The 27840-nt window shown below is 39.5% G+C and overlaps 2 protein-coding genes across 3 annotated transcripts in view; one reads left to right on the top strand and one right to left on the bottom strand.

Annotated features, from left to right (window-relative positions):
• The window catches only part of grid2 (glutamate receptor, ionotropic, delta 2), a 548960-nt gene that overhangs the window by 232521 nt on the left and 288599 nt on the right, over positions 1 to 27840 (bottom strand). Inside the window, exon 3 of the mRNA XM_085425768.1 lies at positions 14493 to 14780. Within this exon, the coding sequence (XP_085281894.1) occupies positions 14493 to 14780 (288 nt within the window). The remainder of the gene's footprint in view (positions 1 to 14492; positions 14781 to 27840) is intronic.
• The window catches only part of LOC146657577 (uncharacterized), a 96905-nt gene that overhangs the window by 53429 nt on the left and 15636 nt on the right, over positions 1 to 27840 (top strand). The gene's annotated exons all lie outside the window — the stretch shown is intronic.

Raw genomic sequence — 27840 nt, 5'->3', positions numbered from 1 at the left:
TAAAGTATCGAAGATACTAAAGTTTGTAATTTTTGCAGATGATACCAATATACTTTGTTCAGGTGCAGAATTTCAACAGGTTTTGGAGGTGATCACACAGGAGTTGAAGATATTAAAGAAGTGGTTTGATAGAAACAAATTGTCCTTAAATTTAAATAAAACAAAATTTATGTTATTCGGAAACTATAAGAAAAACATTAACATTGAAATTTGTGTCGATAATATATATCTAGAAAGGGTTAATGCCATAAAATTTCTTGGTGTGATCATTGATCAAAAGGCCTGTTGGAAATCACACATCACTTATGTGAGGGGAAAGTTAGCACGGGGCATTGCTGTCTTGGGGAAAGTAAAACAGTTTCTGGATAGGAAAAAATTGTATATGTTATATTGTGCTTTGCTATTACCATACATGAGTTATTGTGTAGAGGTTTGGGGAAATACATATAAAAGTAATATTCAGACTATAATCATAATGCAGAAAAGGGCCATTAGACTAATAAATCAGGAGGGGTATAGGGCTCACACAAATGCACTCTTTATAAGATAAGATAAGATAAGATAACCTTTATTAGTCCCACACGTGGGAAATTTGTTTTGTCACAGCAGGAAGTGGACAGTGCAAAAGTTATGACGCAAAAATTAGAATACAATAAGAATAAATACAGTACACAGCTGTACAGAATAGAATAAAATAATATACTATATACAGTAGAATAAAATAGAATAAAAATATACAATAAGATAAAAATAGAATACGAATGCTATATACAACTGAGTAAAAATACAACGATGCCAGAAAAGATTATTGCACTTAGTGTTATTGCACATGTGTGGATGTGTGTGTTTGTTCAGTTAAAGTCTTTGTTGTGGAGTCTGACAGCAGTGGGGAGGAAAGACCTGCGAAATCTCTCCGTCCCACACCGTTTATTAGGACGCAAGCTATAAAATTCCAGGATCTGGTGAAGTTTAAAACAGTGAAAATAATATATAAGGTAAGGAAAGGGATGCTCCCAATCGAAATAAGTAAATGGTTCTTAGAAAGAGAAGGGAGGTATAATTTTAGAGGGAAGTGGAATTTAAAATTACAAAGAGTAAGAACAACATTGAAAAGGATGTCTATTTCAATAGCGGGAGTTAAATTCTGGAATGAGTTAAAAGAAGAAATAAAGGTCAGTAGTGATATAAACCAGTTTATTAAAATAAAACTCAAAAAAGAAATTTTAAATAAGTATAAGAATGAAGAAAATGCAATTAACCCAAGACAGCAGTCAAACTGATGTTTATTTTCTTCTGCAAATTAGCAAATCTAAATATAGTTTTAGTTGAACATGTGCAAATATTTTTTTGAGATGTTATGTTGTTAAGATATTCATTGTGTGTACTCATGTTGTACAGTGTTTAACTGCATTATGGTTACTGTGGTTTAACAGAGACAGTATTTTAGTTGCCACCACAAGGAGGCACTGTTTCATTGTAAGAGCACGGATGCTGCGTCATCACGCCCCTAAGAAAAAAAAAAGTATACCACAACGAAAATGGCACCCATGAGAAAAGTTTTGCCGCATGTTGATGAGGAATAAAGTTCCCAAAATATTAAGGACATTTTTGCCTCCGTCGTCATTTTCCTTCGAGTTGATCGCTGTCGGTGCTGCAATACTCAACAGGTTATGGGCCCAGGGCCGACTCGAACAAGAGTTTTTTCTCATGAAGATCCGGAGCCACAACGGATAGCGGGCTAACGGCTAAATAGCAACATGGATCAACGAGGAGCAAGCAGGCTGCCTCGACTCATGTTTGACGGAGATGAGACCAGATATGAACTTTGGGAAACTAAGGTGCTAGGATATTTGCACTTGTTGGGATTAAAAGCCACTGTTCTGAAGGAACCGAACAGTGAGGCTGAAGTAGCAGCAGACGGTAAGAAGAACGCTGACGCTTACGCTGAGTTAATCCAATTTTTGGATGATAAAAGCCTCTCACTGATTATGAGAGATGCCCCTGATAATGGGAGAAGAGCATTAGAAATATTGAGGGACTACTACGCTGGAAAGGGGAAGCCCCGAATCATCAACCTGTACACCACGCTATCATCGCTTCAGAAAAAGAGGGAAGAGACTGTCACAGACTATGTCATCAGAGCAGAGGCCGCCATTACAGCACTGCGCAATGCGGGTGAGACTTTAGGTGATGGATTATTGATTGCTATGGTTTTAAAAGGTCTACCTGAAAGTTTTAAGCCATTTGCAATACACGTTACTCACGATAAAGACGATATGACATTTGCTGAGTTCAAAACAAAGCTACGGAGTTTCGAAGACACTGAAAAGTCAAGCGCATCCGAGTGTAGCGACAACGTAATGAAAACAGGAGGAAGAACCGGGCGTGAGCACACGAGATCCAGTGCACAATGCAGATACAAGAGCGATGTGGACATTGTGTGTTTCAAGTGTGGACTAAAAGGCCACCGAGCAAAAGTGTGCAGACGGAGGACGTGGTGCAGTCATTGCAAAAGCAGCACACACAGTGATACCACATGTAGACATAAAGACAAACAAGATGGCGCGCGGAAGGTCGCAGATGAGAGCGGCAACGGATCCAAAGCAGAAACGCCAGATTATGCCTTCAGGATTAAGGGCGTAGACATCAAAGTCCAGCAGTCAGCGTACAGCATTGAGGAGAAAGGCCTGTTGGTGGACACTGGGGCTACCTCACACATCATTAACAGCATCGCCAAGTTCAAGAGCTTCGACGACGCGTTCAGACCGGAGTCACACAGCGTAGAACTGGCAGACGGTACCCAGTGCAGAGGCGTCGCCCAACAGAGGGGGGACGCAGAGGTGTTCCTGATTGACAATACAGGCCAGCGACGCAGAGCAACGCTGAAAGATGCGCTGTTTATTCCATCATACCCCCAGAACATATTCTCTGTAAAGTCAGCCACTGCATTAGGAGCAACAGTCACCTTTAAACAAGGGCAGGACACGTTGACCCACAAAGACGGTACTAACTTTAACATTCATGTGTATGGCAAGTTGTACTATTTGCAGACTGAAGTTGAGGGTAATGATAAGTGTAACACCTGTCATGACATACAGGCATGGCATGAGATATTAGGTCATTGCAACTATGAAGATGTAGTAAGATTGCAAGGTGTGGTTAACGGTATGCAGAATAAGGGGAGAACCGATAGACCTGAAAAGGAATGTGAAGTGTGTATCCAGGGAAAGTTTGCACAAACCCGAAACAGAGATCCTGATACAAGAGCAAAGGCTCCTTTACAAATGGTACACACAGATTTAGCAGGTCCGATAGCCACTGAATCTATTGATGGGTACAAATATGTGCAGTCATTCACTGATGATTATTCAAACTCAGTGTTTGTATATTTCCTGAAGACGAAAACTGATACAGTGCAGGCAACAGAGAAATTTCTAGCGGATGTTGCACCATATGGCAACGTAAAATGCATTAGATCAGACAATGGGACAGAGTTCACATGCAGAGATTTCCAAACCCTGTTAAGGAAAAATGGCATTAAGCATGAGACATCAGCCCCGTACTCACCCCATCAGAACGGTACCGCCGAGAGGGGGTGGAGTACTCTTTTCGAGATGGGCAAGTGCATGCTAATTGAGAGTCAGCTACCGAAATGCCTATGGAACTATGCCATTCAAACTGCTGCTGTAACACGGAACAGATGCTTTAGTAAGCGAACAGGGAAAACACCCTACCAAATGCTGACAGGTAAAAAGCCAGACTTGTCAAAAATGCAGAAATTTGGGTCTGTGTGCTATGCATACAAACAGGACAAGGGGAAACTTGATTCAAAATGTGACCAAGGTTTCTTTGTAGGTTATGATAAGAACAGTCCCGCCTACTTAGTTTACCACCCTGAAACTGAGAAAGTTCAGAAACATAGACTTGTTAAGTTTGTGAGCAAAGTAAATGTAGAAAGACAAACACAGACAGATGAGGGAGAACTAAATGATGACTGTAGCAGAGTAAGACAGCCTATGGCTAACAGACCTTCAGAGAAAGGTGACAAGGACAATGAGGTTCCAAAACCTATTGTGACAGACACAAGTCCACAAAGTGGTATACCTGATGAGCGTGAACGAAAAGAGACAAGTGTGACAAGTGATGGATTTGTCAACAAAAGGTATCCTCTTAGGGAGAGAAGAAAACCGGGACATTTAAATGACTTTGTAGCTGCCAACAGTGGCAGCGATGAGATCCACACTACCATAGACTACTGCTACAGGGCAGTGTGTGGTGTCCCAAACACATTTAAGGAAGCCATAGAATCAGCTAACTCAAAGAACTGGATCAAAGCCATGGATGAAGAAATTCACTCGTTACGGGAAAATGACACTTTCACCCTAACCACTTTGCCAAAGGGAAAGAAAACTGTAGGGGGGAAGTGGGTTTATTCCGTTAAGAGTGACATTGAGGGAAACGACAGATACAAGGCAAGGTTCGTAGCCAAAGGTTACAGCCAACAGTTGGGGATAGATTATGGAGAGACATTCTCACCAACAGCCAACTTACTCAGCATAAGAGTTTTGTTACAGAAAGCAGCGCAGGAGAGCCTGTTACTCCATCAAATGGATGTGAAGACAGCATATTTACACGCTCCCATTGATTATGAAATCTACATTGATCAGCCAGAAGGTTATGAAGAGGGAGAAGGGCTAGTCTGTAGATTACAAAAATCCTTGTATGGGTTAAAAGAATGTGGTGGTATCTGGAATAGGATCTTGCATGAATACCTAACAGCGAACAGTTTCAGGCAAAACCCAGCAGACCACTGTGTTTATACCAAAGAGACAAAAGATGGTAAGGTGATTATGATCATCTGGGTGGACGACCTGATAATTGCTGCTGGCAATGAAAAGGTAATGAAGGATGCGAAAGAAATGCTTTCAGTCAAATTTAAGATGAAAGACTTGGGCAGACTTAAGCATTTTCTGGGTATTGATTTCACTCAGTCTGATGGATGTGTAACAATGTCACAAGAAACCTATGTCAACAAGATACTGATGAGGTTTAACATGCAGAACTGTAAACCCAGAGGAACTCCCTGTGATCAGAAGTTGTGTTACACAGAAGGTGCTACTAAGATAAGAGATGTGAGGATGTATAGAGAGGCTGTAGGCAGTCTTATATACCTTGCATCAGGTACCCGTCCTGACCTGAGTTTTGTGGTAAGCAAGTTATCGCAACATTTCCATGAGCCTACAGAAGAACAGTGGGGAACTGTGAAACATGTGTTGAGATATCTCAAAGGGTCCAAAGATAAGAAGTTGTGTTTTAGAAGAAACACAGATGAAAATTTGGGTCTAGTGGCCTACAGTGATGCTGACTGGGCAGGTGACACTGCCGACAGACGCAGCACTACTGGTTACTGTGTACGTCTATGTAACAACAGTTCTTTAGTTTCATGGAAGACCAAGAAACAGCCCACTGTGGCGCTCTCTACCTGTGAAGCAGAGTATATGGCTCTGGCTTCCACAATGCAAGAGTGTATATATTTAGAACAGCTTTTGAAAGGTATAGATGACTACAGCTACACTCAAACAATAGTGTACAAGGACAACCAGGGAACAATTGCCCTGGCTAAAAACCCTGTGAGCCGACAGAGGTGCAAACATGTGGACATTAAATATCATTTTGTAAGGTCCATTGTAAATGAAGAGAAAATGTGTCTGTTATATTGCACCACTGAAGAAATGGTTGCAGATGTTATGACCAAACCTGTTTCTAAGCTAAAACTTGCTAAGTTTGCTAACGTTATGTTTGGTGCTTAAAAGAAAAAAAAAGAGAGAGAGAAAAAAAAAAAAAGGAAGTGTGGTAGAGATTGTACAACTGTTTATCGTTTATTGTACAACTTTTCTTTGATTCCAGCAACCTGAGTACAAGAGGGGGTGTTAAGATATTCATTGTGTGTACTCTTGTTGTACAGTGTTTAACTGCATTATGGTTACTGTGGTTTAACAGAGACAGTATTTTAGTTGCCACCACAAGGAGGCACTGTTTCATTGTAAGAGCACGGATGCTGCGTCATCACGCCCCTAAGAAAAAAAAAAGTATACCACAACGAAAATGGCACCCATGAGAAAAGTTTTGCCGCATGTTGATGAGGAATAAAGTTCCCAAAATATTAAGGACATTTTTGCCTCCGTCGTCATTTTCCTTCGAGTTGATCGCTGTCGGTGCTGCAATACTCAACATATGTTCTAAGTTGAAGGCGTATACAGTTTTGTTGTTCAAATTTAGATGATGAGGATAGGGCTAAATAAGTATATACTTCTGCCTACTCCTTTTCAAACAACTGTATGGAATGATTTTATGAAACGTTGGTGAATGTATATGTTTGAAATAAAAAAGAACTGAACTGAACTGAACTGAACTATCTCATGCATAAGGAGGGACGTCAGTCAGGGGGCACTGAAAGTCGTCTCTGATAATGAACAATTCAGGTCCCTTTTATACACAGTCGCAGAACAAAAGGCTTTTACAGTTGCAGTTCACACCTTGGCTCTAAACAGAAAAACTCTCTATCACCTGTGTGAATCTCCCCCACTCTGGGGTCAAGTCTTCCTGTGTGAGCTTCCGTCTCCTGGGAGACATTCACCAGTTTCTCACCATCTGTTTCTCGGCGTGAATGAGGTGTGAACCAGACGTACTAAACTAAATAACATGAAAGCATTTCATCAAGACAATACATTAAAGGACAATACACTAAAGAGAAATCCCACAACAGTCGACTAATCAGATCATGCATCCATTGGACGTAAAACGTACAGCTTATTGCACCAGCATGCATCAGCTCTTATATAACTATCATTGGCTTACAGCTTGAAGTGTTTAAGGTATGTGCTAACTAAAAATAAAGACAAGATGATAGTTTACTAAATTTTAATTAAATTTGCAGATTGTCTCGGTGAAGTTTAATAAACTCAGCCGTCTGCTCCTTGTTATCTATAATATAACAGGACACCGGAGTATATTCTCGAGCATCTCACACTTCTGATAATCAGTTGTCTGCTTGACGTTTATTCAGCTGTGTAAAAACGATAACTTTAATCTCAGCCAAACCGATTTACTCAGGAACAAATGTACTAAAAAATACTGAAAAAAAAGCCAAACAATAACATTTTGAAGTTATCTAAGTGACTTATATATCTTGTTTAACCTGAGTAGCGAAAGACGGTGGTGGGTTGAAAACGATTTGCCGGGAGTCCGGTGTTCTCACAGGCTCTAGTGAGCCTTGAAGCCCGGCTAGCTATCAAGTTGGTGGGTAACGGACGTCTCCGAAAACGTCAGAGCGCTTTTGAAAATATGTGGTGTCTAGCAGATCATTACATGAAGGAACCTTTTAAATAAAAGCGCGCTCATGCTCACAGGTGTACACATGAGGACTCACAGACACAAACTACACCCTTTTTGGCTCCTAAAAGTTTAAAGGGGTTTAACAGCAGCTGGCATCCTTGTACATGCAGTGCTGCCATCTTCTGTTTCAGTCCGTTATTACACTCTTAAATCCTACTACTTATTCCTGCATCTTTTGGGATCTTACAAAGCTTCAACTATTAAATTAGTCGTCGATGATTTTGATAGTCGATGTAATCTTGACAACTCGACTAATCGTTGCAGCCCTAGTGAGTGGGTACTTTGTCCCTTTAGGAGCAATCTGAGAAGAAATAATTAGCTCTGAGTGATTTTTAATATGCTTGTCATGCTATAAATATATAGCACTCCAATGATGGTGTGGAGATCAACTGATCATCTTCTTCCATTTAAAATGTAAAACAGGCATACTTAAGCAGGCATACCAACAAACTTAGTATTAAAGAAAATGTTAATATATACATAAAGTTGTTCTGCGCAACCACCTTTCCCGGTGATGAAACATTTCTGTCCTGATGGGAGTGGTATCTTCCATGCCAGCATCTATGAATGATGAATAGTTTGATGAAAATGAAATAATGTGATTAATTTGCTGAAGTCTTGATAAAGTCAGATCTTGACCATACTGAAGAGTAATGGCGAATTATGGAGAGAGGTATGACAATGCTCCCCACCCCCATTATGAAAATACCAAATGAGGTCAAAGTATTCTTAGGGAAAAATATTCAACCCCTACTTACCCCCTTATATCTCTCAATGTCAGAATGTTTCTGATAGAAAAAACACTAAGTAAAAGTGACTGAGTGATGGAATAGAAAAGTTCTGCATAAACACCACTCGATTTACCATTTTCTTACTTTTTCTGATGTTGGCTTTCTCCTTTAATTTGTTACTCATCTGCAGAGGTGGGACCAAGTCATTGTTTTGCAAGTCTCAAGTAAGTCTCAAGTCTTTATCCTCAAGTCTCAAGTCAAGTCTCAAGTAATGTCAGGCAAGTCAGAGTCGAGTCTCAAGTCACTGGTGTAAAATTCGAGTCAAGTCACAAGTCTGAAACTTTGAATTTCAAGTCCTTTCGAGTCTTTAAAAAAAAAAAAACGAAAAAATAATGTTGCAGTTATATGCTAAATGTAAATATTAGACCATGTAATTTTAAAATCTGTGTTTTTCTCAACACATGACAAAATAGTGAACTTAGAAAATATACACAAATTGTGAAATTGCACCTCTTTAAAATGCAGCTCAATTAAACCTAGCTCCAAGAATAATTTTCACCGACAGTTCTGAGATAAGCTGCATGTTATTCTTGGATGCGGTTGTAGGACCGGCTTTAAAATCGCATGACAAAAATATCATACACATTAAAAAAAAACTGTATCACCAACGTAGCCTGGACAACATTTGCTAGTTAGATGAAGTCAGCTATCTCATTGTAGCATATTTATATGCATATTTATAATCATACGGTTCTTGGAGTGAGTGCACACACTCATGAAGTTTAGTAACTTCAGGTCACTGCAACAAGCCCAGGTACAGTTTACCGACGGATGGGTGCAGGACCTTGAAATGCACCGTGTAGAAAGAAAGACCATCGTACGTATCATAAGTTTACCAGTCTCACAAATTGTCGTCATAAATACACATTCCTTAACCGTTTATTAATAGGACCTTTGAGCTCAAGGGTAATTAATTAGTAGTGGAAATAATTTCTGGTACCCATCACAGAAATGTAGCAGTGACAACAATATTGTATGCTGTAATCGTACTGGGCAATTAGTGATACAAAAACCCTGTTTTATCCTGTGAATAAAAGTATATGTTTTTGTCAATGTACCATAATAACAGAAGCGAAACGCAATATTGTGTCAGGACAATTCACTATTTATGCACAATAAACAAAGGAGCATAGCGCGACAATTTCTGTTCAGCGCCAGACTTGCTTGTAACCTATATCACCAATTATGTAATGAAAATGACGTATTAACTACTAAAAAACACTGACCTTCGTGTAAATGCTTGGAGCAGACTAACCTGTGAGCTGGAGTGTTCTGGGACGTTATATTTGATCTTTGAATGGCTGCAATCCAGGCCGTCTTTGTTACTTCGGAAACATGGCTTGAACAATTTCTCTTCAACGACGTAATCCGATAACAACCGATCTCTTTACCCGTCGGCTTCCCGTGGCTGTCATGCGACCGGCTATTGCAGTTAATAATACAACGGCTTCTTGACATTTTTGTGTTTCTTTTTATTGCTGTGTGACTGATTTCAATTGAAAGCCTGCGTGCGCTAGTACCGCTTGCCACGAGTTCCCAGAATCCTTTGCGGTTCTACCCGTGAATGACGTCACATTTTCAATCTCTATATAATATGCATGTTAAATTTTATATTTGGGGTAAAATATCAAGTCTTTTCAAGTAAACCGGTTCAAGTCCAATTCAAGTCCCAAGTCATTGGTGTAAAAGTCCAAGTCAAGTCACAAGTCTTAGAACATTTTTTCAAGTCAAGTCTAAAGTCATAAAATTAATGACTCGAGTCTGACTCGAGTCCAAGTCATGTGACTCGAGTCCACACCTCTGCTCATCTGTATAACACAAGTGACTGCAATGTGCAGTGGAAAGTCAATACTGTGTTTCCAAACATGGATATCTTTATTGCTTTTTTGTTTTGTTTTTTCATTAAAAAATAGACAAATTTTCAATTCTGTTATTTCTGAATGTAAAACCATTTTCAGAAAGAAAAATCCCAGAAGACCTAGTGTTTAAACACTTTTCTTTCCCCACTTGACTGTGTAGTCAACAGTATTACATTTCTTTCTTTCTTTCTTTCTTTCTTTCTTTCTTTCTTTCTTTCTTTCTTTCTTTCTTTCTTTCTTTCTTTCTTTCTTTCTTTCTTTCTTTCTTTCTTTCTTTCTTTCTTTCTTTCCTCAATGCAAGGTGGCATGACACTCTTTAGTGTAACATCACTACAGCAAAGTCATACACAACAAGCTGTGGCAGCAGTGGCATTTTCACACTTTTCACAGTGCAATAGTGGGGAAAAATGGAACAAGGAGGTGCATGCTACTCATTTGCAGAGTTTTTCTATTGACCTCCAAAGTAAATTTAGCGTTGGAGTCTTTGTGAGGTAAGTGGCTGTGCCCCTTGTTGATGCATATACGTAAGTGACTTCTCAATAGTCTAGTGGCATATAGCTGTTTTCGATGTCACAATCTGTGGATTAATGAGGTCAAAAATTAAGTATATATTATCTGTGACCTCAAAGATAATATGGAATTCACATGCCATTGGGAGAAATAAGTATTTGAGCCCCTACAACCCGAATTCTGAGTCCTGCAGATTGACCTTGTGCCCATGTGGCAAACAGATTACGATCAATCGATCAATCAATCAATCAATCAATCAATCAATCAATCAATCAATCTATTATGGGTACTCCTGATTGACATTCGTTGTTTGATAAAGCCCAACTGTGCACAGAACCAGTTTCATACATCCCAACTTATCCACCACCATGGGCAAGACCAAAAAGCTGTTAAAGGATGTCAGGTACATCCTCTGTAGACCTGCACAAGGATAGAATGGGCTACAGGACTATTAGCAGGAAGTTTGGTGAAAAGGTGACAACTGCTTTTCCAGTTATTTAGAAACATCAACTCAACTAATCTATGTTTGTCAAGAGAAATGCTGAACATGACCCAAAAAACACCGTTCTGACAGTCAAGCACAAAGAAACATCCCTCCTTCCCTCAGCAAGAACACTGAAGATGGTTCTTTCATGATGACAATGACCCAAAACATATTGCTAAGTCAGCAAAGGAGTGACTAAAGAAGATGCACATTAAGGTCAAAGAGTGGCCAGAGTTCGAGTTGTCAAGCAGCAACTAAGAAACCTAAAGGATTTAGAGAGTTTCCGTAAAGAGAAGTGGGACAATATCCTGAAATGTGGGCAAACCTGGTGACCAACTACAGAAAAACAGCTTACTGCTGTAATTGGTAACAAAGGTTTCTCTACCAAGTACTAAATCGTGTTTTACTTATGATTCAAATACTTATTTAACTCAGTCACATGCAAATCAAATTACAACTTTTATGTAATGTGTTTCTATGAATTTTTGGTTGATATTTTGTAGTTTGTAAGTAAGCGAACTTACAAATTCAACAGGGGATCACATGAATTTGTCCTCCACTCTAATAAGATTTCCAGTAACATTCTAAAAGCAATAAGTGCATTTATCCACACAGAAACTTATATTCAGCAACTGTATTGATTTTTCCGAATAAGAAAAAATAAAATGCTGTTAACCACACAGCACAGTTTTAAAATGGCTTTTCCGTGCTTTAACCTTTTTCCATTGTGCCTAAGGTCCCTCTTGTCATTGGCTAACAGCAAAGCAAAACAAATCATCTTAATGTCAACAGGGTTTTTTCCACAAAGCGGTGCTCCCTGTGTTTTTCCAACGAGGCCAATGATCCTATGGTTCTGAGTGGATTATGAGCAAGGTCACTCAGTTGTAATGACAACTGTCATTCTAATTTTCAACATACATCATATTTTACAGTTAGAATATTAGACACCTGAGGAAAAACTGGAAGAAAAATCACATAGGTGGTCAGAGAAGAAAAGGAAAATGGAGAAGAGAGATAAACCGTGAGAAGGGAGGGAAAAATGATAGAGAGAAAAACATGTGTTCTCAGTGTCCGGAACGCACCAGTAGAGCTGAAAATAGGGATTGGGACAGTTTCACCGTAGCTTCATTTGAGAGGACACACTTGACTGTCTGTTCTCTAAAGAACTCTCCTTGTACAGAAGCAAGGCCTTTTGGGAACATTGCTATCATCTTAAAAGACCATCTCTGTTTCTCTTTCTGCTTCTCTCTAAGTTTCTCCCTCTCTCTTGCCTCTGCCTTTTTTCCTTAAACAGGAGGTTAGGCCATTAGGGAACTGCAGTGATGTCTTTAAAGGGGCCTTCTGTGGCTGAGAGAACAGCACGGAGAAACCCCAGATTATCCATCTGATGAATCAGTGGTCACAGAGGGTGGAGGGATTAAAGTGAAGTACCAACTTGTGCCTGCATGCGTGTGTGTATATGTATGTTTTGTACATTATATTACATATAGTTTTACTATATTACATGTAAACGGTACATTTGGGAGTAATTTTAGATTTAAAATGGGTGGTTTAACAAGTGCTAGCTTGAAAAGGTAAAAAAAATCCACGTACAGTCATGATAAAAGCAAGGTTAGAAAAAACTTATCCCTGAAGGAATAAATATATCATTTCATAATCTGCATGCAATTTTAAAGACCTCGTGTTCTGTATGGAAGGCTTCCACAGGATTGCTTAACTTTGCATAATCAAGAGAGGAAACTAAACCTACCGGGTTTGAGTATAATGAAAGGTTTCGACCAGTTAACTCTGACAAAAAACTTTTGGATTTAAAAGTTATTGTCAGACACACATTAGTTGTATATCTATATATTCAATGCGACACCCCGACCGGTCTAGCTGTTTCTACCAGAAGTTCTTTCCTATTAAAAGGGAGTTTTTTTCTTTCTATTGTCAAGTCTGAAGTGCTTCCTCGCAGGGAGTTGTCTGATTGTTGAGGTTTTCTCTGGTTTTTTTGTGTGTGTGTTTTGTTTTTATCATTGAAGACCTTGTAACATTAATCTTTCTCCACAAACTAATGCCATGTTAAACATTAGCTAACATTATGCTAACAGTGTAGCAGACTCATAGAGGAAGACTGTGGTTCTTAGCACACTTGAAATTGCTTTTGGAATATAGACTATCAACTACCAGACTGGATAAAAATTCTGTTTTCAAATGTTGTTTTATCATGCTGTTAGCATTAGCATTTCTAAAAGGGCACCATTAACAATGTTCAGTATTCATTCAGTATAAAATGCTTGGCAGAACTGCCTAGTTAGAAGATACATTTTATGACCTACTGTTCTCAGTACACTGACTAAATGCTTCAACCTTCAACTTAAAAATATGTCCACAGGAGTGATCCCATCGGAGTTCAATGCATACAACATATTGATTGTGTAAATTGACTGCAATGAGAGGAATGGAGCTCCATTATGGCTATGACAAGTAAATCAACAATGAATCACCTAGGGCAGAAAGCGTATACATTGCTTTCTATGAGCTAAAGCTCTTAGTGCTGTACTTCAGTCGACCCACCAATGAATGATGTCACTGCTGGTGTTTTCCATTAGCAAGCATGATACCAAAGTATTTTTTTCTGAGTTTTAACCTATTAGAAGCTTTGCCTTAGTACCTTTATCTTCTGTATCACCTTTTGAAATGAAAGTAAAGATAGATGGTTGACCTGGAAGGAAAGCCCTACAATGACAGGCAGTCAATCTAGTGATGAGGAGGATAAATCAGACCAGAACATGCTCTTGACCCTGTGTAGACATATACTGAAAGGGTATATGGTATATGAGAGTTTGATCAAGTTTGTAACCTCAAACACAAGGAGAGGATCAACTGAGTAAAGAGATAATAGGTTTGTTGTAGACAAGGAATTGCAATGGGTGGGGTCACTAATCGTACAACTTATGCAGCCCCAACAAACATCATGCACAGATACTACAAAAAAGCAAAACAAAAAAACCCAACAACATATATATCTGCACACACACCAACAGCAAAAGAAATATTAGAAGAAAACTGACCAAGGTTGACAAATCTTTTCGGCTCTTTATAAAAGGGACACAAAGATGTTTCTGGTCTAATGATAGAATTAATGGACCAGAAAGCGTGGTCGCGAGATAAAGAAAAGTAACGCATCCACACAAACAGATGTGTCACTTGCATGAAGACACAGGTTGCCTCTTTCAGTGTGCCCTGGCACACGTATACGCATGTATACGCCTGTCTATCCATGTGTGTTTGGGCGAGAGAAGGTAAGAAAAAAACAAAAAGGAAGTGTGTCCATTATCTTTCTCTGTAATGTACTGTTGGAGACGGCAGTTAAAGCAGATCGTCTTCATAACCTACTAAAATGTCGCGTTTGTATGTAATGGACACAGACAGACAGATAGATAGATAGATAGATAGATATTTCCTTACCGAAATCAGAATCATAGAAGAGAACAAACTTCTGCCAGCTATACTCAGATACCACTTGCATGATGACCTCATTGAGATAGACAGGTGGGCGAACCATTAAGGTGTAGTCATCTGTTCCAGGGACTCGACTGGTCGGTGGGCAGGCTGAACGGGGTGTTCCCGCTGGGGAGCGCTGGATAAAGAGGTGGGGGATGTGCATGGCATCAGCTAGAGTTTGAAGGCTGCCTGCCGACATGCAGCCAATTGAACTGACCAGAGCCAGGATTCCACGGTTCATCAGCTCACAGGCTAACGGAAGGAGGGAGCAGACAAAGAAGAAAAAAAGAAGGCATATATTAGATTTCAAAGCATAGAAAAAATGTTGTACTACTTGTTTTATTCTAAGAAAAATCACCAGTGAAAGTATATGTCATACTGTTGATCCTAGGAGTCTTTGTAAAAGAGTAAGAGTGCACCAAGGCAAGGTCACCACATTGCAGAGTTAATTAAAGGGCCCGGAAAAACATTTTGGAGATTGTTTCCAAATGCACTGGACATTTATTATGAATACCAAGCTATTACAGTCATATGTTGTGTTGTCTAGAAAAAGAAAGAAGGAAGTATAATTAAACAGATATATGGTAGCAGAGTAGTAACAGTGTTGCCGTGATGTAAAACGCTATTAGAAAACATAAGGACTCATAAATATATCTATTCAAAATATGTCACTTTTGCCAGAGACTTTTTGTGCTCCGCTTCCTAAATTCTCCTCAGCAATGAGACACTTTGTGTGTGCTTACTTCACTTCTTATTCCTTCCTGTTAGGCCTCTAGTGCTATCAAATATACCTCTACCTCCTACCCTCTCAACCCACTCCCCTGTTATCTCCCTTCTTGTTCAAAACAGCCCCTCTGAGTGCTTACCTTTCAGCCCCAATCATTTCAGAGTCACAGTCTTGCAGTGATTTTTATTTTAAGTGCCTTACAGCACTGCAGAATACTATACAGTGTCCTCAGTTTGGAATCATCTGCTTTCCTGTGCCACATCCTATCTAACATTCCTCCTTCAGAATCTTTCGATTTTCACCTCCCAATCTTTCGCAACATCTTCACTCACCAGCCGCTTTCTCCATCATCTCTTGTTTACCCTCATGGTAACATAAACATTCACCTATCCTTGCTTCTTCACTCTTTTGACTCTTCACCTCTTTATTGCTTTGGTTTTTTGTTTGCCTCTCTGAAAGTCCCCAGCTTTCCCTCTCCCTTTTCCATCCCTTATCTATCCTGATCCTCATTTCATCCTCCTCTTCTGCTCCTCACTGCATCCTTTAATGTTAGCAGTGTTTATTTTACTCCTAGCTGACTAAAATCCTGTCACAGATTTACTGAGAAAAACAAAGAGCGGTGAAAGACTGTTCAAAGACAGTATAGCAACACAAACAGAGATGCAGACACACAAACTGTGAAATGGCAATGTATAAAAGCAAGTTAGCACAATCTAAAACACACACAGTCAGCCTGTGTAATGCCACAGGGAGTAATCTGTTGACACTGCAAAAATAAAGCCAAAGAAAGAAAGTGAAAAGAAAAAAAGTTTTAGAAAAAGAGAAGCTCGAGGAGACAGAATCATCGTGCTGAGAGGGCAGAATAAAGCACTGCATGTGTGCAAGTGTGTGTGTGTGTGTGTGTAACATGTGACCTATACAATATGACAATGAATACCGTGTCAGCTGGTTGCACAAAAACAACCTAATGAGTTGGATTTCAAAGTGTTCAAAGAGGTGAGGATGAAGTCTCAAATCAGGAGAAATTAGTATGTGTGCCTGTAGATTTGTGTGCATGCGTGTTTTACTGATGCATAGCGTGCTGTCTGATTAATTTCGTTTTGTAGTTTAATTCAGTTTGTTTAATTAAATCAAGTTTAATTAATTCACGTTAGTTCAAGCATCACTGGCCTTATTTATTTACGAGATGTTACAGTCACCCTAAAACCAAATTCATGTCACTCTTTATTTGTCTGAAATTATAAACAAAAAAGTTAACACAGAAGATTAAATACGTATGAGGGATGGTCTGCTCAAAAACAGTTTGACTTGAAGTTGACTGACTGGCTGAAGTTGTCACTCAAGCAGTTCCAGGACACTGATCTGATTTTATGAGCAATAACTTTAAATATATGAACGCAAACCCTTTTTGTAATTAACTGGCAAAAACATTGTTGGAAGCAATTTTCCTTTTTAGCAATAGCTGAAGGGTTTTTTCCAAAAAACCATTTCATTCTGCATTGATGTAGATGATTAATGTGTAGAAGCTAATACAGTTTCAGTCTCACTGCCCATTGTTCAAGTCCACTTTTGAGGAATTAATTAAACTCTAACAATATATGATTAAACTTCACAAACTCTCACCATGCTGCTTAGTCACAGCCTCTATTCTTAAAAATCATTGAGCCCAGAATCGATCTACCAGGAACCTAATGTTTGAGCACAGGTAAGTCCAGTCATGTCTAGTGAGCAAGTGAGCAAAGACAGTCAGATGGTCAGATCTTGTGAACCAAAGGCCAATGTTTTTTAAGAGATGAGAGAGATAAGATTTGCTTGGTCACGGCAGAAAGTGGACAGTACGAAATTAAGAGCAGCAAAAATTAAGAAAAAACAATAGAATAGAATAAAATACTATGTCAAAGGCAGTGTAAATAAAATGTTCAAATGTCTAAATGCACAGTATAAAATCTAGGAATATGCAGCTCACATGCTAGTAAATGCAGCCTGTGTTTGTGTGTCTGTGTGAAAGAGGAGGAAAGAGTATATGATGTGTGTTTGCTCAATATGATGTGGCAGTAAGGGCCTGAAAAATATCTGCACCTGGGCCTATCACAGGGTTGTTAGACCTGTGCGAGTGAGCCTACATGTCTCTGAATAGTTGAACATGTAACCCGAGTGATGAAGTCACGTCACTGGCTCCCAGTTCATTACGGAATCGCCTTTAAAATCTTTCTTTGAGTTCATAAAGCACTCAATGGTTTGGACCCTCAGTACATCTCTGACTTGCTCAGTGTCTATAACCCAACTAGACTCCTCAGGTCATCGGCTGAGGATCGTAAGACAGTTCCCAGAATTAGATCTAAGTGTGCTGAAGGTGCTTTCACTTACTGTGGTCTTCTTCTTTGGAACAAGCTGCCCGCTGACCTGAGGTCAATTGCAACTGTGTCTACATTCAAAAATAGACTTGAAACCTTTTTATTCTAAGTAGCTTACAGTTAATAACTGTGTGAGTTTGTGTGCATGTTAATTTCTATTTTTTAGTTTTTGTCGTGTTTTTTTGTTTTCTCTTATTTTTGCCATAGTTTTAATGTTTTTATTTTTCATAGCTCACGTGAAATGGATTGTGCTATTTAAATAAAACTGGCACTGAGATTGATTTTTGGGCTGAGGACATCTAGGGAAATTACTCAAGTCTGTACATGTGTATTATAGCTGGCATGCTAACTAACTTTTTTTTTAACTAGCTGCATTGTTCCAGTCTAGAAACAGCACATTAGCCTAGCACGATCAAGGCTTTGGCTAATGGAAAGCTTTGCTAATCCATTAGTTATTGGGGCACTTTGGAGAATTAGTGCCCTCATCCCCTCTACATCACACATCCTTAAGTCTGTGGGGGGCTTCTAAGCATTAGCCTCATTAATACTTTTTGCTAATAACTTAAAGGGCTCGTTGGATTAACCCAACCCAAGTTTACATCACTCTGATGTAGGCAACAGTTTAATGAATGAACATGAGAAGGAGCTAGAGCTACTGGTACGATGTTAAGCTGTAGGGATGAACAATGTTTTAAGAGTAAATGATAGATCTGTATTTCAGTTCAATTCGGTTCAATCCAATCCGATTAACTTCTATTTCTAGACTGCCAAATTAAAACAATAGTTACTTCAAAGCACTTCATATTGTGAGCCATGGCGTAGGCAAAAAATAGAAAGTATTGCTATTTGGAATTCTTGACGTATCATCATGAACTACAACCACCACCAAACCACACTCACAACCCAACATCATCGCCAACCCACGCACGCAAACGCCCCACCCCTGTGTGGGCAGTGATGCATGATAAATGATGCCGGATTCAGTCTCCCTAAAGCAGCTAAGACCTGACAAACAGCTATGGAGAGGTGTTCATGTGAGAGATGTAAATATCAGTCATTCCTAAACACAGGTGTCTCTCTACAACTTCAGGTGCTTGGCCATGGGGGTTTTATTAGCCTCGTCTGCTTTTCAGTACCATTGCAAAAACACACACTACATAAATCAAGTATACACTCTGTCCCATCCACTTAATGTTTATATGCAGACGTTTTTATGTTTGTATGTCAGCGTGCATTTTACATGAGTTGTTTGCAGCAGAGCATGTTATTGAGCACTGTCTCCTGCTTGTTGGTCTGTCAGAATAAATGAACTGCAAGCACTTCACCTGCGTCCAGGTGTGACCGATTCTTCTAGCTGTGTCTCTCAAAGCAGCTCTCCTTCCACCACACACTGACACACACCATACAGACTTTATCACACTGACACACTGTCCTCCAGATTCTGTGACCCAGTGTCTGAAGGATGGAAACAACAGCGAAAGACAGATGGATAGGAAGCAAGGAAATCAATACCTGAAGAGAACCAATAAACACAAGAAATTTAGAGTCTCTCTCTCCCTAAAGCACAGCCTCTGCCTCTCTGTGGAACTATTTTATGTTAAATAAGGGGAAAGTGTAGTTAACATTAGCATATTATCTCTAATATAACAGTCCTCTTAATCTATGATCTACAATGCAACAAAGATATTAAAAAAGACTGCCATTGTGTAAGGGGGAGTCTCCTCACAAATCTCCCAAGTGTCTCTATTCAGCAGCAAAAACAAAAACACCTAGCAAACAGATATTGTATTATTTATTCATTAGGTTATGATTATACTTCCAGCAACAGGGAGGACTTAGTTTGTTTTCAGCAGAAGAGTGGTTGAATGAAAAACCATGTATCCCCTGGCTGTAAGATGAGTGTGTAATCAAAAGAAAGTGGCTGGTTTGATCAGAAATTCATAGACAAATAGGAAGTCCTGCAAGCTCACAAAGCACTGTCCTAGCCAGAAGTGTATCTCTGTGTTTAGTGTGTGAGTGTGTGTTTGAATGACCTACTTGTGTCCGTATATTGTTACATGTATTGTTTGAAGGTCCACAGTTCCAAACTGCTGCCATGCACAGTGCCATACACGACTAAGCACTGAGTGGCAGGGAGAGATGCTTAGTCACAGAGCTGGCAGGCTGAAAATATGCTCTGCTCTATACTGTAAATGCCTCTGTGAGCGCCTGCGTGGATGTGTGGAATCGTAGTTTGCTGATATACGCTCCTTCAGGGAATTTGCACTTGAATTAATGTGCTCAGGGGGGTAGAATGAGTAAAAGATAACGTGCCCTTTTCGACTCTGTTTCTTTAGAAATTTATCACTGTAGGTTCTTTAGACTTCTGGCACTTCCTGTTGCTGAAAATACCAGACCAATGATTTCTCACAAACACAATCTGTTCTTATTCTTGCCCCGGGTAGCCTCTCGACCGTCTACCCTGTTCCCATTAACATTTAATGGACCCCCTTTGGTCCCTTCATCTTGTCACATTTAACATCATCTATTCAGCTCTAGTCTTTGTGCCCTGGAGATGTATACATCCTCTCTTTCATCCAGGCTCTTTTTGTCTTGTCTGTAACTCTATCTGCGCTCCTCTCCTCATTTCTCTCCTCATTTCTCCCTCAGTACCCTTTACCACTATATTCATCCAGTGGCTGCATTCACTGTTATCACACTCACCAGATGAATAAGCCGTCCCCTTTTATTTCAGTATCTGTCTCACAGTTTTTTCTTCTTTTTTTATTTGCAATGAAATTCCTAACATGCCACTTTTCCTACGTTCCCTCTTCTCTTATTTTTGCAAAATAACCCTTAATTTCACTCCACTCATCCTTCCACCTTGCTCTCTTTTGTAACTCCTCTACTCTTCTCCTGCCTCTCACAAATTCAACTTGAAGTGAACTGTATAATGAACCCAGATTTTAGTTCCTAGTTTTTATGAGGATGCCAGATAAGTGCCTCTTTACCACAGCCGTGCTCTATTTTCTTTTTCCTCTCATTTGGTCTAAAAACTAATTCCTTTACTTTGTTTTCCATTACCTGAAACATGTACAGGAGATAATTGTGGGAAGTTTTTTTTTTTGTTCCTTTTCTCCATTCATCCACTCATCAATCCAGCAACTCAATTGTTCTTTAAATCCAATTAAAATGCACCCCATGCCCTTCTTCTCTAGTGGCTACTTCATCCCCTGTTAAAATTCACCACTCTTCTTTCAGCATCTACCACCTATGTGATTTCCATTGAATTAGCATAACTTTCAGTTTTCAGCAAATAGTAATCCTCAAAAATCCATTTGTCTTATGTCAACCCACAGTCAAGAGTGATTTCTTTTAGACAATATCTACACAAGGAAAAAAGACACAGTGCGAAATGTGATACTTGCTCGCTATTTGATGCTTCTCAGTGCCTGCCAGTGAATTAATTTTTATTGTGTGTTATTGTGTGTGTGTGTGTGTGTGTGCTCACAAGAGTATAATTAAACAGATATATGGTAGCAGAGTAGTAACAGTGTTGCCGTGATGTAAAACGCTATTAGAAAACATAAGGACTCATAAATATATCTATTCAAAATATGTCACTTTTGCCAGAGACTTTTTGTGCTCCGCTTCCTAAATTCTCCTCAGCAATGAGACACTTTGTGTGTGCTTACTTCACTTCTTATTCCTTCCTGTTAGGCCTCTAGTGCTATCAAATATACCTCTACCTCCTACCCTCTCAACCCACTCCCCTGTTATCTCCCTTCTTGTTCAAAACAGCCCCTCTGAGTGCTTACCTTTCAGCCCCAATCATTTCAGAGTCACAGTCTTGCAGTGATTTTTATTTTAAGTGCCTTACAGCACTGCAGAATACTATACAGTGTCCTCAGTTTGGAATCATCTGCTTTCCTGTGCCACATCCTATCTAACATTCCTCCTTCAGAATCTTTCGATTTTCACCTCCCAATCTTTCGCAACATCTTCACTCACCAGCCGCTTTCTCCATCATCTCTTGTTTACCCTCATGGTAACATAAACATTCACCTATCCTTGCTTCTTCACTCTTTTGACTCTTCACCTCTTTATTGCTTTGGTTTTTTGTTTGCCTCTCTGAAAGTCCCCAGCTTTCCCTCTCCCTTTTCCATCCCTTATCTATCCTGATCCTCATTTCATCCTCCTCTTCTGCTCCTCACTGCATCCTTTAATGTTAGCAGTGTTTATTTTACTCCTAGCTGACTAAAATCCTGTCACAGATTTACTGTGTGTGTGTGCTCACAAGAGAAAGTACAGAATCAAAATAAACTATGGGCATATGTGGTGTGGGTATAGTGGCCCATGGGTTGACAGTTTATCCTTTTTCTCATCTCTTCTTTCCTTTGGCTATTCGCTCATCCACCCTCAATCCATTCAGACAAACCTGACGCCATATATATCTTTGTGCCCCGGCTCAATCTATTGTAAAGTCAAGGAGATGAACGTGTCCCCTGGGAAAATCCACAGCTCTTCTGTTTACAGCCTTTGGGCTTTTACTGCTATTACTTCGCTAGGACAGATGTGTGTCGTTTTCTTTTTTCCCCAACACTTCCTTAATCTAGTGGATCTATCATGTGAACATGTAGGGGGAAAGGTTTTTTTTTTCATATTACTATTATTTTTAAATGTGTAATACGCTTGTACACAATCATTACTCTCCAAAAGTGAAACGTTTCACTGGAAAGAAAGAAAGTGAAACGTTTCACTGGAAAGAAAGAAAAAAAGAAAGTCTGATCAGATTTTGACAAAATAGCTACAGGAACTGCATTTCAATCAGTTCACTTTGTCATCATTTGGCAATAACTGGCATGAGATGGGGAGCTTGGGTATGTTCATTTACCTGTAACAGATTGACCCAATCCAGAACTGTATTATTTATAGGAAACAAGATTTTCTGATTTCTGAGTGGGTGAATATGTGTCTCTTTGGTATTTTACACACGGATTGCGCAAACAGGCTGATCTGATGGTGTTTATCTAACACATTAGTGACATACTGTATATCAAACAAAATATTTAGCAGTGTTTACACCATTTACCAGTGAGGGATTTCCCAATGCTATTGGTGCCTTTCCCTGTGCCTGAGCCAGCATGAAAAAACTTAATTATCTGCAGCTGTGTACATAGATTTGGAAGACAGTAAATACATTGATGAATCGTGAGAGCAACATTAGCAAACGAGTAGAAAAGGAGAATTAAAAATAAATGGGAGGACAAATGAAAAGCTGGATTGAGATGTTTTCAAAGCATGCATTACAGTAAAAAGCTCAGGGAAATAAAGTAGGTATCAAGGCTTGTTGAGTAAGACGGAGACAAATGCAAATCATAGGGCAGTAAAGGGAGATGGTGAAGGTGATGAAAGGAAGGAGGGAACCGCAGAGAGATGAAATATGGAGAACTCCATAATGATACACGACTCTATCAGAGTTACTTCAGTAAGAAAGAAAGGGATTGCATACCCACAGATGGAGATATTATAGGAAACGACAGAGAGCAGTTAATAAAAATGTGAAGGGAAGGGTTGATTGATTATCCAAAATTCATTAATTGAGCACTTCAGTTTCATAAAAAAGTCATTAAGAAAAAGATATCAAGATCCTTTAAAACCAGAGACAATACCTTATTTTTTGATTAATATATTTATAATTAAGCCATTTGCTAATTGCCTAAAATAATAGAAAATTAATGGAAGTGAAGGTAGATAGCTGCCTTGTTTAAATGTGCTCAAAATTAGCTACATCTTTGCATATCTTCAGTAGCTACTTAGTTTGCTAAAGTGAAAAGAAAGAGAGGTAAAGGGTGGGTGGACTGTGATGAAGGGATCAGAGTATAGAGGTATCTGTAGGTGTCTAAGTAACCACTGCTAATGCTGATGATCCCATCGAACAATGATATGATATTTATTTCTATAGGTGTTAAACACAACAAATAGAGAAAGAAAGGATGGATCTCTCCAGCATCCATAAGCAATACAGTGAGTCAGTTGGGGTGACATACACTCACACGCAAATGCGCACTGACAGAGTAACTGTATACTAGCTGACCATAGCTGCTTGTATCATGCCTAAAAATCCTGGTACTGGCAACAAGACTGTGTAGGGATCTGTAGCCCCTTTCTTCCAGGCACCCATCCAGTGCAACATGCCAGCAAGTGTCTTGTGTTCTTCCACCTCCTTACTGTCTTTTCCAAGCAGCAGTAGTCAGTACAGCATCAACTATTCTCTTTTCTGGCTCTCTAATATTGCAATGACATTTCAAACTTAGACAAAATAGCAGCTATACCATTTTTCAACCCAAAAGGTGAAATGAGTTCCCAGAAGGATCTTATATCATTCTTGCTTATTTGATTATTCACTGGAGTGCTTTGCACCATGTGATGCATAGCCCACGTAGCACCTATGTTTCTTTGTCTGGCTGTGCAGTCTTTGCCTACGGCAATGACAGTTTATATAACTAATTTAAACTTTTTGTTGGAAAAATCGTACAGTGTCAAGTTTGAAGTTATCAAAGACAAAGTAAATTAGAAGATACAAGAAAACAATAAATCAAGCATATGGTCAACAACGCCAAAATAAACTTGATCAGTTTTTTTTTCTACATGGATTTATATTTCCCCCCAGTAGTGCAATCAGCCTAGAAGAACAAAAAAAAAATACACTGATTAGACATAACTTGCAAAACACAAAGAAATTAATAACACTGATTATCCTACCTACAACTACACAACTCAGTCTAACAACAGTTTGTGATATAGTCACAAGGTTTAATCTACTGGAGTGTGATTTTGGACACCAATTTTCTTTCTTTTTTATTCCTCGAGTCTTTGGCATGAATTTCCCAACATTATTTTATGTCCTTGAACAGAATTTCTCAACACTCAGCTCTTACATGTGCTGATCAAGATGCAAGAAAAAGTCTGGTAGTTGTGAGCGATGGTGGTGGAGTAGGCTGTCTTGACTTTCATCCTGGAGACTCAAGTTTTGAATCATACACCTCACAGCTTTTTCACATATTTTTTTAAAATATGTTATTAATTGCAAATATCATTTGGTTAACGTAATGCATTACAAATTTGTGGCTTACGCTTTAGGTTAAAATACAGCTTGCCATGTCTTTTAAAACTTTGTTTTCCTGGTTGTCATGGTGACATATCCCTCGACAAAAATACTATTCCTGACGCGAAATATGCTCCCTATTATAATTCATTACCTATAAATTCACTCTCACTGACATGAAAATTTTAACAATTCATGTCCAGTTTTTGAGAGTACTCCTCAAAACTGCTGAGAGGCCAGGCTGAAATACAAGGAGCACCAACAGTTTCAAAGGGAGGTACTCATATACACAAATATGCATATGCAGCTGGTACTCAAATCCTCAGGCTTCCCTGTTACATGCTCACACACATTGCATTTTTGTGTTTCTGGAGAAGTAGATGTAATTAGGAAGCCTTAGACATACTTGGAACAGAAGGTTTAAGTCATAGCCATATACTGTATATTCAAACTGAATGTACAGTAGCTCCTTCACACTTGAGATAAAATTGGCATCGATAAGAGATCAGACAGAGACAAGGGCCATGTGGTGAAAAGGTTATGTGGGTTTATAACAGTACTCAACCTTCCAATGATGAAAAGAGAGAGGGAAAATGAGAGGGCTTTGAAGTGCTAGTACCTAGCTAAAGGCTATATTCACCTTTTATTTTACAGATGATCTCGATGGAGGAAGGGAGGGGAGGGGAAGGAAAGAAAACTGACAGAGAAGTGTATACGTGAGAGAGTGAGGGGGGGGGGGAAGAGAGGCTAATAGATCCTAGCACATATGAGGTTATGGCAAAGACTGAGAAACACATAAATAGAGATGTGAAGAGACAGAGAAAGAGGAATTGGAGAACAAAGACAGCAAAAGATACAGCTCGGAGAAAAATAGAGATTCAAGTGCAGCGGCACCGGATTACTGACAGATCCAGAGGAGCGAGAGAGAGAGAGAAGAGTTTGTGCTCCATATGATGGTTTCCCATTGTATTTGGATACAGTTGCACACACTGTCAAACACTTAAAACAAAGCATATGGAACTGAAGTAAATAAACTCTACACTGGAAAATAGGCAATAGAGCAGTTTTTTGGGCTTCTGCATAGAAATCATGAGAAGAAAAAAATGGACTACTGTGAGGTAAGAAAGGTAAACTGCAGACATCCAGTCAAAAAAAGACACCAACATTTCCAATCTTCACTCCACTGCAGTGTTTTTCTAAACTACAGCGGAACAACATATCTAGTCCAACAAATATCTTGATATCTACTAATACAAACTGAAACGCACAATAACTGGTGGAATAAACCCTATGTATACACAGTGTCCCAGAAAATCTAATTGAGATAAATATACAAGAGCTACACTGCAGCCAAAGCCATGCCATCCTTTCTTTGTCATTCTCCCCCACTGTATTTCTCTCTCCCATTCCCCTGACAGGATGCTTGATAACTCTTATGTTGCTGTAACAAGAATGAATGAGTTCAGAGGGAGGAAACAGTGCGTGCACGTGAGCATGAGTTTGCTGGTTTTTGTGTGTGATCGCTTATGCCACTGCATGCTTGTTCCCAGGAATTTCTTTATATTGGTGTGTTTGTGTGCATCGCTGCTCATATACTGTGGACACCGTGTGTATGACATGCGTGCACCACATGACAGATGGCAGGCCCCCTGTGAAGGCCTAGAGAGAAGCCAGGAGCAAGGGACTGATGTATTTCAAGTTGAAAAGCGACAGCAGAATCTGTTCAAAGTACTCAGTAAAGCCCCTTCTGCTGTCACTCTGTTGATCCATAATTGAATGAGGAAATGTTTATAGTCAATCACACAGCGTGAAAACATTAACAAACAGACATGCTTTGTGATTTTTGGGGTCCTCCACTGTAGTTGTGTTTGATAAATATAGATTTTTTTTAAAGCAGCCCTCTACTTTATCCTTTAACGATTGCAATGTAAAATTGTGATCATGACTGCAATAACTGCTTTAAAAAAAAGAAATAAATCTTGCACAAACTGCCACGTTTAGTCTGTCAAGGCCTTGATCTGAGCCATTTTTTCCCACTCTCTCTAGATAATGCAATATAGAAAACATGGCACAAATATTTCACTCTCAAAAAGACGCTGACCTTGATTGTCAGAGTTAAATGAGTGGCGTAAGGGACATGTATGCATGTGCACTTGTGTGCTAGTATTAGGTAGGGGGTACCGGTGTCTGGTGCCATTATGGCACAGGTTCTGACATAAACGGTAGTAACCAGACTGTAAAGCAGCGCACATTTCGGTGCTTTTTTTTTTTTCTTGAGATGTCATACACTTTGGATTCCAGCCAATCATTTTACCTTTGCAAGCATAGTAGGCGGGCCCAGGTACGCACGTTCTTTTAGAGCAGAGCTACAGATTAAAAATGCCCAAGGAGAAGCGGTCAAAGTCTGGCTGTACTTCACAGCAAAAGATGCAAACTCAGCAGCCTGCAACAAGTGCTTTAACCCTAGAACACTATCGCTGGGTGATTTACACCCGAGAAAATACATTTACATGATTTCTCTCTCCTGCAGCTGTTTGCGTGTCGAGGAGCCTGTGCCATCACCAGGGAAGTCTCAAATGTCCCAGGAATGGGTGGGCCAAAGACCAGCTTTCCAGAGTCATTATTTTGTTTTAGGAGTTTTATTTTTCATTTTGTTAGACATGGCACAGTTGAAAGTAAAAGAAGACCAATCTAATTTGTCATGTGTTGTCATATTTTGATATATTTGATTACTTTTCATTGGTTATATTATATCGGGTAAAAATCACCCGGCATTAGTGATCGTGTTACTATTTATAGCGATAGTGTTCTAGGGTCAAGCTGATACTGTGCAAAGGAGGTAACACCTCGAATCTGATGAAACACCTGGCGACGTATAGCATTTTGTTAGAAGCCGAGAAATGCGCCGTATTTGATAGCTTGCTGCGAGACCTCACACCGCGCACATCTACTGCGCGTGGGTTGCCTGTTATCTGACCCGGAGTTAGCAACATCCCCCAAGAACCCAAAGAGGAGAGTCCTGGCCCCTAGCCCTGCCAGTGTAGCAGAAATGATGACGGATGATGATGGCAGCAGCAGCCGTTCTTCCCTGCGTGAGTAGCTTAATGTTGTTCGTGTGTAATTTACGTTGAGTAGGCTAACCAC

Source organism: Rhamphochromis longiceps, linkage group LG12, assembly GCF_057381845.1.
Source record: "Rhamphochromis longiceps isolate RC_006_pf linkage group LG12, R_longiceps_female_GT1.1, whole genome shotgun sequence".
NCBI classification, from domain to species: Eukaryota; Metazoa; Chordata; class Actinopteri; order Cichliformes; family Cichlidae; genus Rhamphochromis; species Rhamphochromis longiceps.
Note: the sequence above shows the minus strand (reverse complement) of the source record. Positions and strands in the feature narration are given on the sequence as shown.